Source organism: Mandrillus leucophaeus, unplaced genomic scaffold (assembly GCF_000951045.1).
Source record: "Mandrillus leucophaeus isolate KB7577 unplaced genomic scaffold, Mleu.le_1.0 Scaffold1437, whole genome shotgun sequence".
NCBI classification, from domain to species: domain Eukaryota; kingdom Metazoa; phylum Chordata; class Mammalia; order Primates; family Cercopithecidae; genus Mandrillus; species Mandrillus leucophaeus.
This window is the reverse complement of record NW_012101407.1, coordinates 321,755-336,529: the sequence shown is the minus strand read 5'-3', so window position 1 is coordinate 336,529 and position 14,775 is coordinate 321,755. Positions and strand designations below refer to the sequence as shown.

Genomic DNA, 14,775 nt, shown 5'->3' with positions numbered 1-14,775 from the left:
GTGGGAACTGAACAATGAGATCACTTGGACTCGGGAGGGGGAACATCACACACCGGGGCCTATCATGGGGGGGGAGGGGGAGGGATTCATTGGGAGTTATACCTGATGTAAATGACGAGTTAATGGGTGCTGACGAGTTGATGGGTGCAGCACACCAACACGGCACAAGTATACATATGTAACAAACCTGCACATTATGCACATGTACCCTAGAACTTAAAGTATAATAATAATAATAAAAAAAAAAAAAGAAGGAAGAGGTTTTTTATTTGGCTGGGAGCGGCAGCAGACTCGTGTCTGAAGAGCCAAGCTCCCCGAAAAAGAAATACTTGGCCTTTTTAAAGGCTTACAACTTTAAGGGGTCCACGTGAAAGGGTCGTGATAAATCGAGCAAGTGTGGGAAACGTGACTGAGGGCTACATGCATCAGCTAACAGAACAAAAAGTTTTACAATGCTTTTCTCATGCAGTGTCTGGAATTTACAGATAACACAAGTAGTTTAGATCAGGGGTTAATGTTATTATTATTACCTTTTTTTAACTCCTAGGGCCGGATGGTGGTGCCAAGGTTGTCTGGCTATTTATTTTACTTTTATTTCTTTCTAACTTTTTGCTTTCTCTTTTTCCTCCTGTCTTGTGAACTAGGCAAGGTAGTGGGGAGGAGGCAGCAGTAGTAGTAGTGGTCTCCTTCCTTAGAAAAAGATGAATTATTAATAAATGAAATGCCTGCTATTTGGAGAAAACTAGATGTTTATGTCACAAAATAATTCTCTGATGGAATATAGTTTAAAAGTTTTAAATATTCAAAATGAGGAAAGTACCAGAAGAAAACACAAATGCCTATTTATACAGATATATTTTTATCTTGACAAAGACCTTCTAAGAACCTCACAAGCAAGCATTCTGAAGGTTGTGTTGGCAAAATAAAGATTAAAACACCCTGTATATAAGAAAAAAATTAGCAAAAGACAACATACGTGCAAAATATTTACTATATATATAGTAGATAAGAAATGTGTTTTCATTTTACAGATAATTCTTTCAAATCAACAAGAAAACAAAATAAGCTCAATTTAAAATTGGGCAAAGTACTTTTTTGCAGATCTTCCAGTGACCTATGCACATAGGAAAACAGTTAGTGTTCCTGGTGAGAGAAGGAATTTAAAAGAGGATTGAAATACTGTTTTCTATCCACAAAGTGTGAGGATGAAGAGCAACGGTACTTATACAGTTGCTTAAAGTTTAAGTTGCTGTGACTTTTCAAATAGACACTTTGGTGTTAAGAACCACATTTTAGAAATGTATGTGCCTTTTACCCATCAATTCCATTGTACTGAAATATCTTTGGGAAATTGATATATCTGTCTTTCTCAGTATTACTTAAAATAGCAGTGTATTAAGAATTCATAACAGATTTTATGATCAACTTTCAGTGCATCCATAATGGAAGAATACGTAACCATTGAGGATGTCAATAGATACAGATATACGTTGACATGCAAAGATATACTTTGCTATACCAAGTGACAAAAAAACAGGTTATACATACACACAAACAGAATATGCTCTTGTGTTAGGTGAAAATACAATAAAACTTATTTCTGGGCATTTGTAATGTAAGTGAAGTTTTTCCTTTTTTCTTATCTATGATTTCTGCAATAAACCTCTGAAAAGTTCTAGTTAAAGTTCATTCTGAATGAAATATTCCTTGGGAAGAGAAGGAATGTAATATTTGCATAGATCAATTCTCAGTTTCTATTACTTATTTATGTGGATGGATATCTTATGTGAACTTTTAGCCTCTTCAGAAGTAGAGGGAATATTTTTGCCTGTGCCTGTAGATTTTATGTGTAGATTTTATTATGTATACATTTTATTATGTATCTTTTCATTATATATAGATTAACATGTTCAAGAAGTATGGATTAATCATTTTAGTTATATCTTTATGAAAACTAAAATAGCAAATATAAATGATCATTACTATTACAAATGTATTGCTGTACTCTACAGGAGTTTTCTTTAAAAATATTGAACTTGGGCTGGGCACGGTGGCTCATGCCTGTAATCCCAGCACTTTGGGAAGCCAAGGCGGGTGGATCACCTGAGGTTTGGAGTTCGAGACCAACCTGACCAACATGGAGAAACCCCGTCTCTACTAAAAATACAAAATTAGCTGGCTGTGGTGGCGCATGCCTGTAATCCCAACTACTCGGGAGGCTGAAGCAGGAGAATCACTTGAACATGGAGGTGGAGGTTGCGGTGAGCCGAGATCGCACCTTTGCACTCCAGCCTGGGCAATAAGAGTGAGACTGTGTCTCAAAAAAAAAAAAAAAAAAAAAAAAGGGATTGAACTCCCCAGCTGTGTTTATCCATTCTTTCAATCCATTTATTCATCAAATATAAGCCAGCTACCTATAATGTGGCAGGCATAGTCTACTATCTTGCAGTATCCTTCCATCTTTGAAAACTTCATATTTACCTGCCCAGCTTGAGCAAGGTGAGAGATTTAAAATTAGAGTAATAGGACTTAATCTCAACTGAAGCTTTTCCTACCTCCTTTCAAACAATAGCATTCTGAAGGTAGAAAATAGTAAAAAATAACCTTTAACTGCCCTTTTGAAATTTATAACAGTCTTGGATAAAGACTGTTTTAGTACTTTTAAGAACTAAAATGTGGTACATAAACACCATGGAATACTATGCAGCCATAAGAAAAAATGAGAGCGTAGCCTTTGCATGGACATGGTGTTGGAGGCCATTATCATTAGCATACTAACTTAGGAACAGAAAACCAAATACTGCATGTACTCACTTATAAGGGGGAGCTAAATGATGAGAACACACAGGTACCTAGAGGGGAGCAACACACACTGGGGCCTATTGGAGGGAGGAGGGAGAGAAGCAGGAAATATAACTAATGGGTACTGGGCTTAATACCTGGGTGATGAAATAATTTGTACTATCAACCCTCTTGGCATACATTTACCTATGTAACAAACCTGCAATATACCTATGTATATTTACCAATTTACCTATGTAACATCCTGCAGTATACCCCTGAGTGTGAAAGTTGAAAAAAACTCCACAAATAGTTTCATAAATTCATTAAAAAAGAAAATTTATGTTTCAAATCCTAATATTTATCATTGGAAATATCTGATTTACATATATTCTATAAATCTAAGTATTGAAAAAATGAGCCATACCTATTCATTTGAACCCCAAGTTTCCTTTGGCTTAAAGTTTTTTGAAAATTAAAGTAAAAATTAGTTTTGACATTTGCTGTTTTTGCCTTATCCCTCTTATTCCATAGTACTTTTAAGAACTAAAATTTATCAAATGCCAATCATCTGGTTAGAATTGCCCCAGAACCGTTACACATACCATATTCTACTTAATGTAAGCCACCATGGATTGTATGATGCCCCATTATTGTATGTCTCAATAAGAGAATTATTTAAATGCTACCAATTATAGTTACAGTAAGTCATGAATTACAAGTGGTACTACAATGTAAGGAATGTCAAAACATGAAGACAGCCTCTTATAATCATCAAAATACAATGTAAACTGTAATCTTTAAAACATACCTCAAAGTGTAGATATAATTGTATTATCTCACTTAATTCAAATGTTATCTTTAGTAGTATTAGTAAAAATATCTAACAATTATTGAGCTGTTATTTGAGTTAGGAACTCTTCTATATATTTTGTGTAGAGTCTCATTTAAGCATTACAGTGGTTTCCTGTGAGAAAGCTACTATTTTCATTCCCATTTTATAGATGAGGAAATTGAGACACAAAAAGGCTAAGCAACAGCTAGGAAGTGACAAAGCTCAGAGCAGGATTCCAGCCCAAATTTAATGTAAACAAAGGGCTATGCTCTTTCTTTTCAGATAGGCTGCTATTTCATTAATACAGTGAGAAATGAGAGGTAATTAATAGTGTGCTTTCTTTACAGGAAAATTAACTGTTTGTTTTGAAGGCAGAGGGATAGCATGTTATTCAATGTTTGCAATTACATGAATCATTGATGCAGCTTTAGATAGTACACTACAATTTGCTAAAACATCTTCTCACTCTCATAGGACTGCTCTACATTTGGCCTGTGGGAATTCAGAAGTAGGAAAACTCCTGCTGGATAGAAAATGTCAACTTCGTGTCTTTGACAGCAAAAAGAGGACAGCTCTAACACAGGTATGCAGTAGCCAACTATATCAGCATGATATGGATTTGATTTCAATACATAGAATAAAAATGAGTTTTCTCATTTAAATATAACTTATTGATGAAAGCTGTGGAATGTTTATCTTGAATTCCTAGGATTTATAATTTGTTTTTGGTCTAACATTGACAGGCTGTACGATGTGCGATACTTTTGCTACAACATGATATTGATCCAAATCTTCCGGATCTGTATGGCAATACTGCCCTACACTATGCTGTCTACAGTGAAGATAGATTAATGGCCAAAACACTGCTTTTATACAATGCTGATATCGAATCAAAAAACAAGGTATAGATCTAATTTTATTTTCAAAATATCCAATGCGTTTATTTTAACATTGACTTGTGTAAGGGCCAGTTTTCCATATTTGGAAGCTCAAGCATAACCTGAATGAAAATATTTTGAAATGACTTAATTATCTAAGACTTTATTTTAAATATTGTCACTTTTAAAGACACATTAGAGGATACAGCATTTTTTATGCACTTGCGGTAAATTTTTTTTTTGAAAACTCTGAATTTGTAAAAGGTAAGACTTACTTTTTTTTCAATTTTCCCTCCCAGTTCCCCCCCCTCCAAACAATGTAAAATGTCAAAATTTGCCCTGGAAATAGGTTTTACATTAAAACTCCAAGAAAACTAAAACATGCTTCAGTGAATAGAAATCTTGCTGCTTTGGCAAGCTCCTAAAAAAAAAAAACAAAAAAAAAAACAGTAATAGATATGAAGTGACGTATCTCTCAGTGGCAAGGCTTAAGATATTTCTGCTTGCTCATAAGGCAGAAATGGAAAGGGAAAAGGAGAGCAATCAGAAATATAGAGGCCAATTTGGATATTAGGTAATGGAGAGAAAAGATCATGAAGAGGTTTTATGTGTATGTTTTTTGTTGTTGTTGTGCATTCATTTGTTCCCTTTGTATGGTGAGACAAGGTTCTCTTCAGTTTTAGAGAATGACAGGTTTTCAATTTGGGAGAGGGAGTTAGTGAGTTGTAAACTGATCAATTTTAGGAGGCCTCTGAGGAACCAGATTGGCTGTGAATAGGTGGTGATATCGTGGGAAACCCTTGAGCAGAGGGAATAACGAGTAATTCACTGACTTATTATCCTATTCTGGTAGAAATGGCCGCTTAGATAAGAGTCTCAACTCTGCTTTCAAATCTAGAATGTCCTGATGGGAACGTGGAGGATAAGAAGCTTATAAGTAACAAGATGAAGTTGGATTTTGAGTTTACTACACCCTGTTCTACCCCTACCCAGGAAAATTAAGTGGTGTTTTCAGCAAACGAGTCTCTCTCTCGTTCTTTCCTCTTTTTGGCCAAATGCTCAAATGATAAAGGGAATTGGTCATGTGGGTGAGAGATGAGACTGAAGTAATTGTCCATTGCACTAGTTTTCAGCTAGAATTGTGAATTAGAGTAACCTGAGAAAAATTTTTAAATAATCTGCAAGTCTAGGTTCTACCCTGAAGATTTTGATAGCATATGTTTACAAATGTTTCCTTGAGGCCAGGTGCAGTGGCTCCTGCCTTTAATCGCAGCACTTTGGGAGGCCAAGGCAGGTGGATCACAAGATCAGGAGATCGAGACCATCCTGGCCGACATGGTGAAACCCCGTCTCTACTAAAAATACAAAAATTAGCTGGGCGTGATGGCACGTGCCTGTAGTCCTATCTACTCAGGAGGCTGAGGCAGGAGAATCGCTTGAACCCGGGAGGCAGAGGTTGCAGTAAGCCGAGATTGTGCCACTACACTCCAGCCTGGTGACAGATCGAGACTCAGTCTCAAAAAAAAAAAAAAAAAGTTTCCTTGAAGCCAGGCATGGTGGTGCATGGCTATAATCCCAGCTGCTAGGGAGGCTGAGGTGGGAGGATTGCTTGAGGTCAGGAGTTCGAGTCTAGCCTGGGCAACATAATGAGACCCTGTCTACAACAACAACAACAACAACAACAACAACAACAACAACAACAGATTCCTCAAAATCCGTGTACGCTTCTGCTTAAGAATCACTGAATAGATAAGGGTAATAGGTAAATTCTCATATCTCAGAAACTTAATATATCTCTAGAAGAGTTGGAGTTGGATATGTGCTAATTCCTTTACATCTTTCCTTTCCAATAATGTTAGTCTGACTTTTTTTTGACACAGGGTCTCACTCTGTTTTCCAGGCTGGAATGCAGTGGTGTGATCACAGCTCACTGCAGCCTCAACCTCCCCAAGCTCAGGTGGTCCTCCCACCTCAGTTTTTTTTTTTTTTTTAAAGAAGAGATGGGGTTTTTGCCATGTTTCCCAGGCTGGTCTTGAACTCCTGGGCTCAAGCAATTCATCCACCTCAGCCTCTCAAAATGCTAGGATTACAGGTCTGACACCATGCCTGGCCTAATTTGACTTTTATCTCTGTGATTGGGACATTAAAATGAATATTATTGGCAGTATCTATCAGCTTACAGAATAATACCTTTTCCTTCCTACCATCAGTTATTCAATGCCATTCAGAAGGTCTTTAGAAATTTTCAGTGAGTAGTCTTTCAGTAAGTACAGATTGGGTTTCTCAGGATTTTATGTCTCTTTGTTATCATTTAAGTGCTTAGATCAGTAAATCATTTTTAAGAGCAGAGTTTTCTCAATTAGTATTGTAGCAAATTACCCTTTTTGTCAATTGAAGCTGTATTATGGACTATCAAGTGTGTCTCTTAAGTTTGTAGAGCTTTGGCATAATCAGGATGGCAGTTTTAAACACTAAAAACCATGGAATTATTAAGAATACAGATAGGAATTCTGTTAATTTAGTTTCGGCAGTACTATGAACTCATTATTTAGTTAACAATCTGGGAAAATTATATACAAATAGATTTTAAATGAATAAATGTTGGAAAAATTCTTGAAATGGGCAGTATGAGTCTTAATAGCAAGCTTTATTGCACGTCAGAGCTTGATCTTTTGGTAAAACATCTGAATCTAAAGAAATATTTTACATGCAAATTCTTGCTTTATACACAATGATTTGTCATAGGGTTTGAGAATATAGAGATAAAATATACAGCCCCTGCCCTCAAGAAGCTTTTTGTTTAGATGGGAAAAATTATCCAGTAATACCATGTCAAATGCTGGGACAGAAGCAAAGAATCTTGGAAACAGTAAATGTTTAAAGTGAGTTTTCAAGATGACCAGAGTTAATGTGAGGCAGAGGAGGGGTGTTTCCAAGAGAAGGAGTAGTGAGTGTGTGGGAAAGCACAGAAGAGTGAGAAGGAGACAACTATATTTTATTTACTTTCTGTGAGTGTAAGTTCATAGGATCTTATATAAAGTTTCCAGTTCATTTGAGAAATTGGTAATTTTTTTGAATTACATATTGTTTTTGCGTTAATATTGTTTTACAGGGTGGCCTCACACCACTTTTACTCGGTGTACATGGACAGAAACAGCAAATGGTGGAATTTTTAATCAAGAAAAAAGCTAATTTAAATGCACTTGATAGGTTTGGAAGGTATAGTTATTTTATCTCTGTATTGTTCTGGAGTGGTAACAGTCACTCAAGTCATAAACATTAAATTAATAAAATTAACTTATACTTATTAGAACATGGTGATCGGTATCAACACAAATCAGTTAAGGAGAAATGCAGTCATTTGGACTAGGCAACATAAAGAACAGTTTTAGTAGGATTCATCTTCTTTTATTATATTGACTGATGTTATTTGTTATGTGATGTTTTCGGTTATATGATCTTATGTTAGCTAAAGGGATTTCATATTAGTTTCATGAAGTGCGAACTTTAGCTTTTAGTTTATGACTCAGTATTGAACTTCTTAACCCTTTCTATAGTTTTTAACCTCTGCTTCTTATATGCTTTTCCATTAAATATGCTATATTAAACATAAACAGGAGTTGAAAATCATTTTGTCTTTTGAATGACTGCTTTAAGTTACTTTCTTTAAAGAATATTAATGTTAGCTTATCCCTACATGATGATTAATTGCTATTCCCAAATACTGTGGGTTCATTAGCTTTTTTTCCTTCTTTATTTCCAGTGTATTTTGATGTTTTTATTTTTAATTGGTATGGAGAGAGGGAGTGAAGATAGCTTTAAGTGGATAACATACACTTCCTTTAATGAAGGCAAGCTGTAGGTGGGTGATAAAGAGAAAAGAGCTAGACTTTAGATTCACACAAAACTGGATTTAGTTCCTAGGTTTCTTACTTGCTAGGTGTGTGACCTTGGGAACGTTATTTACTACCACATATGTTGTCATATATGAAAAGAAGGAGAATATATCCTTCAAAGAAAGACATATATGGCATTTAATTCAGTGCCTAGCACATGCTTATTGGCATCATTAACTGAAGCTACTATAACTACTATTCTTACTATTATTATTAATATTACTGCTTTCAGCCTGCAGATAGCTCCTATTTAGCTGATTTTCTATTATGGCATATCAGTCTAGGGAAGCTGGGAAGAAATCTTCAGTTAAATCTTTGTCCACTTCAGATAAGCAGCCCTAGCATAATTTCTTGCCCATCAAAGTCCTTTAAATTAGTAGCTTCTACTATTCAGTACCCCACTGAGATAAGAGGATTCCTTTTTGTCCCTTTCTTTTAACCTTGGTGGTATTTTACAAAGATGAACACTTAAGCACCCAAGATGCTTATGTTTTTTAGTACATGTAAATGTTTAATTCTTCATGGACAGGCAAGATATTAAATTGGGAAAGTATATCAAATTAGCTTTTAAAATAACTTTATTAAGGTTCCTAAGGGACAAATTATCTGTCATTTTAGAACTGCTCTTATACTTGCTGTACGTTGTGGATCAGCAAGTATGGTTAGCCTTCTGCTTCAGCAAAATATTGATGTATTTTCTCAAGATGTATCTCGGTGGACTGCTGAAGATTACGCTATTTCTAGTCATCATAATATGTAAGTATTTACATTAAAAGGCTAGTTAACACTAAATCGAGGTTTAAAATAATTTTAACTTTTGTATCTTGGATATCAGGTGAGATGTCATAGTTTGGTTTAGGTAGTTTTAGAGTGGCCATGAGTTAGTCCACTGCATCAGCTGGAAATCGAACAAAAAGCTAGACTAGTTAGAAGGTGCCAATGGGTGCAGGATTCTTTACCTCAGGACTTTTAAGACCTTTATCCTTAGAGATCCCAACGTTGTTCATTTCATTCCAAGTATAACACCTATGCATTGGATAAAAAGTAGAATCACATCTTTGATTTTTCTGATTAGTTATTTGGGTCTTTAAATGTCTAGTTTAGTAGAAAGTCTTGTATTGTTTTCTGGGGACTGTCTCCTATGTACTCCTTGAATTTGTCCAAGGAAGACAATCCTTTTTATCAAGTCAGAAGGAGGAGGAAAAAAGGACATTTTAATCATTCTGTTGTTTCCATTGATTCTGTTGCTGCATTGTTGCCACTGAAACTGGTCCTGCTGCCTGGTAATGGTTGACCTTTGACACCAACATGCCCTTACTGATTGAGATCCCTCAAGTCTTCATGGTGATCCATACATAGACTTCAAAGTTACAACGTTCTTTACTTCACATACCTGTGCTTGTGTGCTCAGTCATTGTTCCCAAAGCACCAGCACCCTGCTCTGGCAGCTTGACATCCTGGCTTTATCTGCATGCAAAGTGAGCAAATTGACCATTCCCCCCACATTCAAAACCTGATGTGGAACCCACATCTTATCCTAGACTTAACTGAGAACTTCATGTTAAGAGATCCTTTGAGTCCTGTGTTGGTCTTTTCTCTAGCAGATATTAGTTGGGCTTGTTCCAAACTGTCAAAGAGGTTCAAATAATGTGGCAGAAAGAGATCAGTGTTTGTTTCTTCTTCTTTGCTACCAGATATGTACCCTGAGGCACCTTTATATCCTGTATAGTACCTTAGGCAGTAGAAAGTCCCATGTTAACCTTCCCTAGAGCAGTGGGCACCCAGTTGTGGTTGGCCCCTTGAGTGATCTGTTTTCCATGATAATGAAAATTTCCCAAGTTAATTACATCTCTTCCTCAATATTTAAAAATATTTTCAAATTCTACCTCACAGGAAGCCATTGAAGATAATTCTTGAGATCTCAAGTAGGTTAGTTGGACTTAGAGCTAAACCGTGTTCATGACTCATCGCTGTCCATGTGTAAAAGTAGGGCTTTGTGCTTGCTTTGGCTGCACATATCCTAAAATTGGAGCAATACAGAGAAAATTAGCATGGCCCCTGAATAGGCAGGCTGCACAAATTTTTGAAGCATTCCATATTTTGCACAGTCACTGGAAGGTCACTTGACTATTTGCTGACTAACTCTAAGGAAACAGTGTGAATCAAAGCAAAATGGGTGCCATCTGAGTATTGAAATTGTGAGTTTTGCTATAAAAATATTCATGTAAGGTGGCCTATGAGATGTTCCCAGAGCTGAATAATGTGTAGAGTGTTGTGTGCAAAATATATTGTTAGTATGTATTCAAAAATTAGAGAATGTCAATTTGCAACTTCTTCATGGAACCTAAAACAAATAAAAGCAGGGTTTTGGTCTCCCATGTCCGCTGGAGATGAACATGGATATGAAGCATTATCTTAACAAACATCTGCTGGCTCAGAGTGTGAGTCTGTAGAGAAGGATCATTGGTCCAAGCCAGGTCTTGACATTCATCCATTGGTTTTTCTGCTCTTGGTGTGATTGATAAACTCCATAATCGTGGACAATCATGTTACCTACTTTAATGAGATATTTATGAATAAATTTAGTTATAAACTGTGAAATAGTTGAGATGCTCTGAATTATAAGCCATAAAGAGTAGGACAACTAATAATCAAAATTAATAACATTTCCTGAAAGCTACAACATTTGCGTATTAGGACCTATGAACACAATACACTTTGGGTTTTTTTTTTTTTTTTTTTTTTAGACTGAGTCTTGCTCTGTTGCCAGGCTGGAGTGCAGTGGCGCAATCTTGGCTCATTGTAACCTCCATCTCCCGGGTTTAGGTGATTCTCCTGGCTCAGCCTCCGAAGTAGCTGGGACTGCAGGCGTGTACCATCACGCCCACTTTATTTTTTGAATTTTTAGTAGAGATGGGGTTTCACCATGTTGGCCAGGATGGTCTAAATCTCTTGACCTCGTGATCTGCCTGCCTCGGCCTCCCAAAGTGCTGGGATTACAGGCATGAGCCACTGCGCCTAGCTACACATTGGGTTTTATTTGGGATTCGAAGATAATTTCGGTCATAAAGTTTAGGAACAGATTATTCCATTGCTTTACTATTTCTGTGAGCATTTAAAAATTTTATCTTGTTAAATCTTTATAGCTTAGTGAAATAAGGCAGCAAAGTCCTCGCTTTGTAGAAGACATTGAGCCTAAAAGAAGTAAATTTTCCAAGAACAAATAGCTCTTCATTATGGAGCTAGGACTTCTTCAGAGTTGGGACTTTCTATTATGTTAAGCGAATGCAAGTTAATTTACTGAGTCTTAGTGGCCTTGATTTATGAGTATTTCACCTTACTTTTTTTCTTTTTTATTTAGAAGCTTAATGAAAAGTTTGTAGGATGTACACAAAAGTAGATGGGATGATATTGTTTTCTGATAGTCTGATATTGTTTGAAATACTCTAAGAATTTTGCATTTTGTAAGTATTTTTCATGTCAGTATTAAAATAGTGATTTTATTTATTACATTTTTATACATAGAATTTGCCAATTACTTTCTGACTATAAAGAAAAACAGATGCCAAAAAAATGTTCTGAAAACAGCAATCCAGGTAAGACTTCTGATAGTGAATTACTTTAGGTCAGTTGTCCCCAGCCTTTTTGCTTTTTTGGCACCAGGGATCGGTTTTGTGGAAGACAGTATTTCCATGGACTAGGGGAAGGTGCAGATGGTTTCAGAATTATTCAAGCACATTGCATTTATTGTGCTACTTTATATTATTATTACATTGTAATATATAATGAAATAATTATACAACTTACCGTAATGTAGAATGGGTGGAAGCTCTGAGCTTGTTTTCCTGCAACTAAATGGTCCCATCTGGGGGCAAAGGGAGACAGTGACAGACTATCAGGCATTAGATTCTCATAAGAAGCACACAACCTAGATCCCTCACATGGGCAGTTCACAACAGGGTTCATGCTTCCATGAGTATCTAATGCTACCAGTGATCTGACAGGAGGCGGAGCTTAGGTGGTAATATGAGCCACGGGGCATGGCTATAATACAGATGAAGCTTCTCTAGCTTGCCTAATACTCACGTTGTGTGTGGCGTGGTTCCAAAAAGGCCATGAACTGCTACCAGTCTGTGGCTTGGGAGTTGTGGATGCCTGCTCTGGGTAGTCCTACCATAGATGAAAAAGTAAAAGTAAGGAAGTTTTGATGATGAACAGCGAAGCACAGATCGTGTTACATATGCTTGTACCAGCAAGGCTCACTGTTACTGACTTTATTCCTCTAAATTTGAAATTCAAAGAGGTATATTTGCTTTGTTGGAACAAGATGTGTTCTTCTACCTGCTGGTTAATTGTCGTGGTAACAGTAATTTTGTTAAAACAAGATGCTCTGCTACCATTTGCCAAAAGATTGTCATAATAAATATACAAATTGCCCAACTCTAGGCTCAGCAGATTATAATAAAAGTACAAAAATGTTTCACAATAACAAAAATGCCAGTATGCTACCTGGATGTGGACACCTAGTATATTGTACAATTCAAACTGTGTGAGGACACCTTTAATTTAGCCATATGTTTATCAAAGAGCTTCTGTAAGTTAGATTTTGTATGTTGCAGGAGACAAAGATGGAATAGATGTAGTTTTGATCTTTAAGGTGCTCATAATAGAATAGAGCTGTCTCTATTTCATTTCTGTGCTTTTTCAACAGAATTTACAAAGAAAACATTTGTATTTCTGTTTTCACCTGTCTACTTAACAAATAACTGTCAGATGTCTTTTAGATACGAAGCATTTTTCTAATGCTACAGAACACATTTAAAAATACAGACAGGAGCTTGTTATTATCATTGTCATTTTTATTATTTTGCTACTTTATTCAGTCCTTACTGTGTGCTAGATGGCCACTGGAAGTTTATATTTATGGTTTATATATTATATTGATTATGTGCCAGACATATGTGATGAGGAATGAAAGCTTTAAAAAAAAGTAGGTAGGATTTAAGGTGAGCATGCAGAGTGAGTAGAATTTTTCTAGGTAAAGTAGCAGAAGAATGATGTTTGGCAGAATGAACATGTAACGAAATGGTGTGTTTGGCAGAAGGAACATCTAACGAGATTACCTGTATGGGAGGAAGAGCAGCAAGTGCAAAAGCAAGATGCTTGAGTGAACTTTGCAGAGTTTATGAGCAGTTCACTTTTGCTAGTACAAAAAGTGTGAGATACAAGAGGTTGGGAATGAGGTGAATACTAAGCTAAGGCAAGTTTATGATAGAATTTTTAATACTATAGAAATTAGTAGCTCTTATCCCATGGGCCATGGGAAATTTACCAGGTAGAATGTTTTGGACTGCAAATACTAGATGAGGAGTGGCTAAAACTGTAGGAACCAGAGTTGTTTTGGTTGTTCAGTGATATCCTAGAATCCCACTTGTCCCTCTTTCAGCTGTGCTGTTGGCAGTGTCTTGTTCATGTCTCCTTTCACAGTTGACTAATCTGCATCAGCTCCAGGCATCTTATTCTCAGAACACAACGTTGCAAGGGCTGCTTTTCTTCATGTGTTTCTTTAAATAGGGAGAAAACTTAGAAGCACACAAGGGGCTTCCTGTAACATTTCATTGGCTGGGTCACACCACATGCCCATCCCCAAACCGGGCACTGGGAAAGCAAATGTAATTTTGTGACTAGCTTAGAATAATCATTTCTCCTTCTGAAGCTGGGGAGGAATATTGGGATAGTAAGTATCCCAATAGCTTTGTGTTTCTTCTGCAAGAAAGAATTAGGAATGGCTATTGGTAGGGAGCCAGCAATGGTTGTTGCAGGGACTCATTGGAGAAATTTGAGCAGGGGAGTCAGAAGATTAAATTGGAGTGTTAAGGCATTCTGGCTATGGTGTAAAACAGGGGTTGTCAAGCTTTTTCTGTAAAGGACTAGGTGGGAAATATTTTAGACTATGTGATCTCTGTCATACCTACTTAACCCTGCTGTTGTAGTGTGAAAGCAACTATGGATAATATGTAAGCAAATAGGCATGACTGAGATCCAATAAAACTTTATTTATAAAACCATAAGGCAGACTGGATTTGGCCTGTGGCCTATAGTTTGTGACCCCTCATAGAGGTTGATGGAAGGTAACCATGTAAAGAAACCAGGAGACAAAGGAAGCTTTTGCAGTAGTCAGCTATTGCTTTCTTGTCATATATCCTTGGACTAGTATCAATGTATTTAAGGTTTTTACCCATCTGTGGTAAAATAAATAAAGTTAGGAATCTCAGTTTTTCATTTTAAAATGTTGGCCTTTTTTGGTGTTATGCCTTTTTCATTTGTTTTGTTTAAGTTCTTTTTTAAAGTAAGAAATAACATTAATAGTTGGCAGATTTTTTTT

The 14,775-nt window shown here is 36.4% G+C and overlaps 1 protein-coding gene across 1 annotated transcript in view; it reads left to right on the top strand.

Annotated features, from left to right (window-relative positions):
* The window catches only part of LOC105535266 (POTE ankyrin domain family member A-like), a 60,231-nt gene that overhangs the window by 7,014 nt on the left and 38,442 nt on the right, over positions 1-14,775 (top strand). The window contains 5 exon segments of the mRNA XM_011974275.1: positions 4,091-4,199; positions 4,360-4,518; positions 7,607-7,713; positions 9,009-9,146; positions 11,916-11,986. Coding sequence (XP_011829665.1) covers positions 4,091-4,199; positions 4,360-4,518; positions 7,607-7,713; positions 9,009-9,146; positions 11,916-11,986 — 584 coding nt within the window.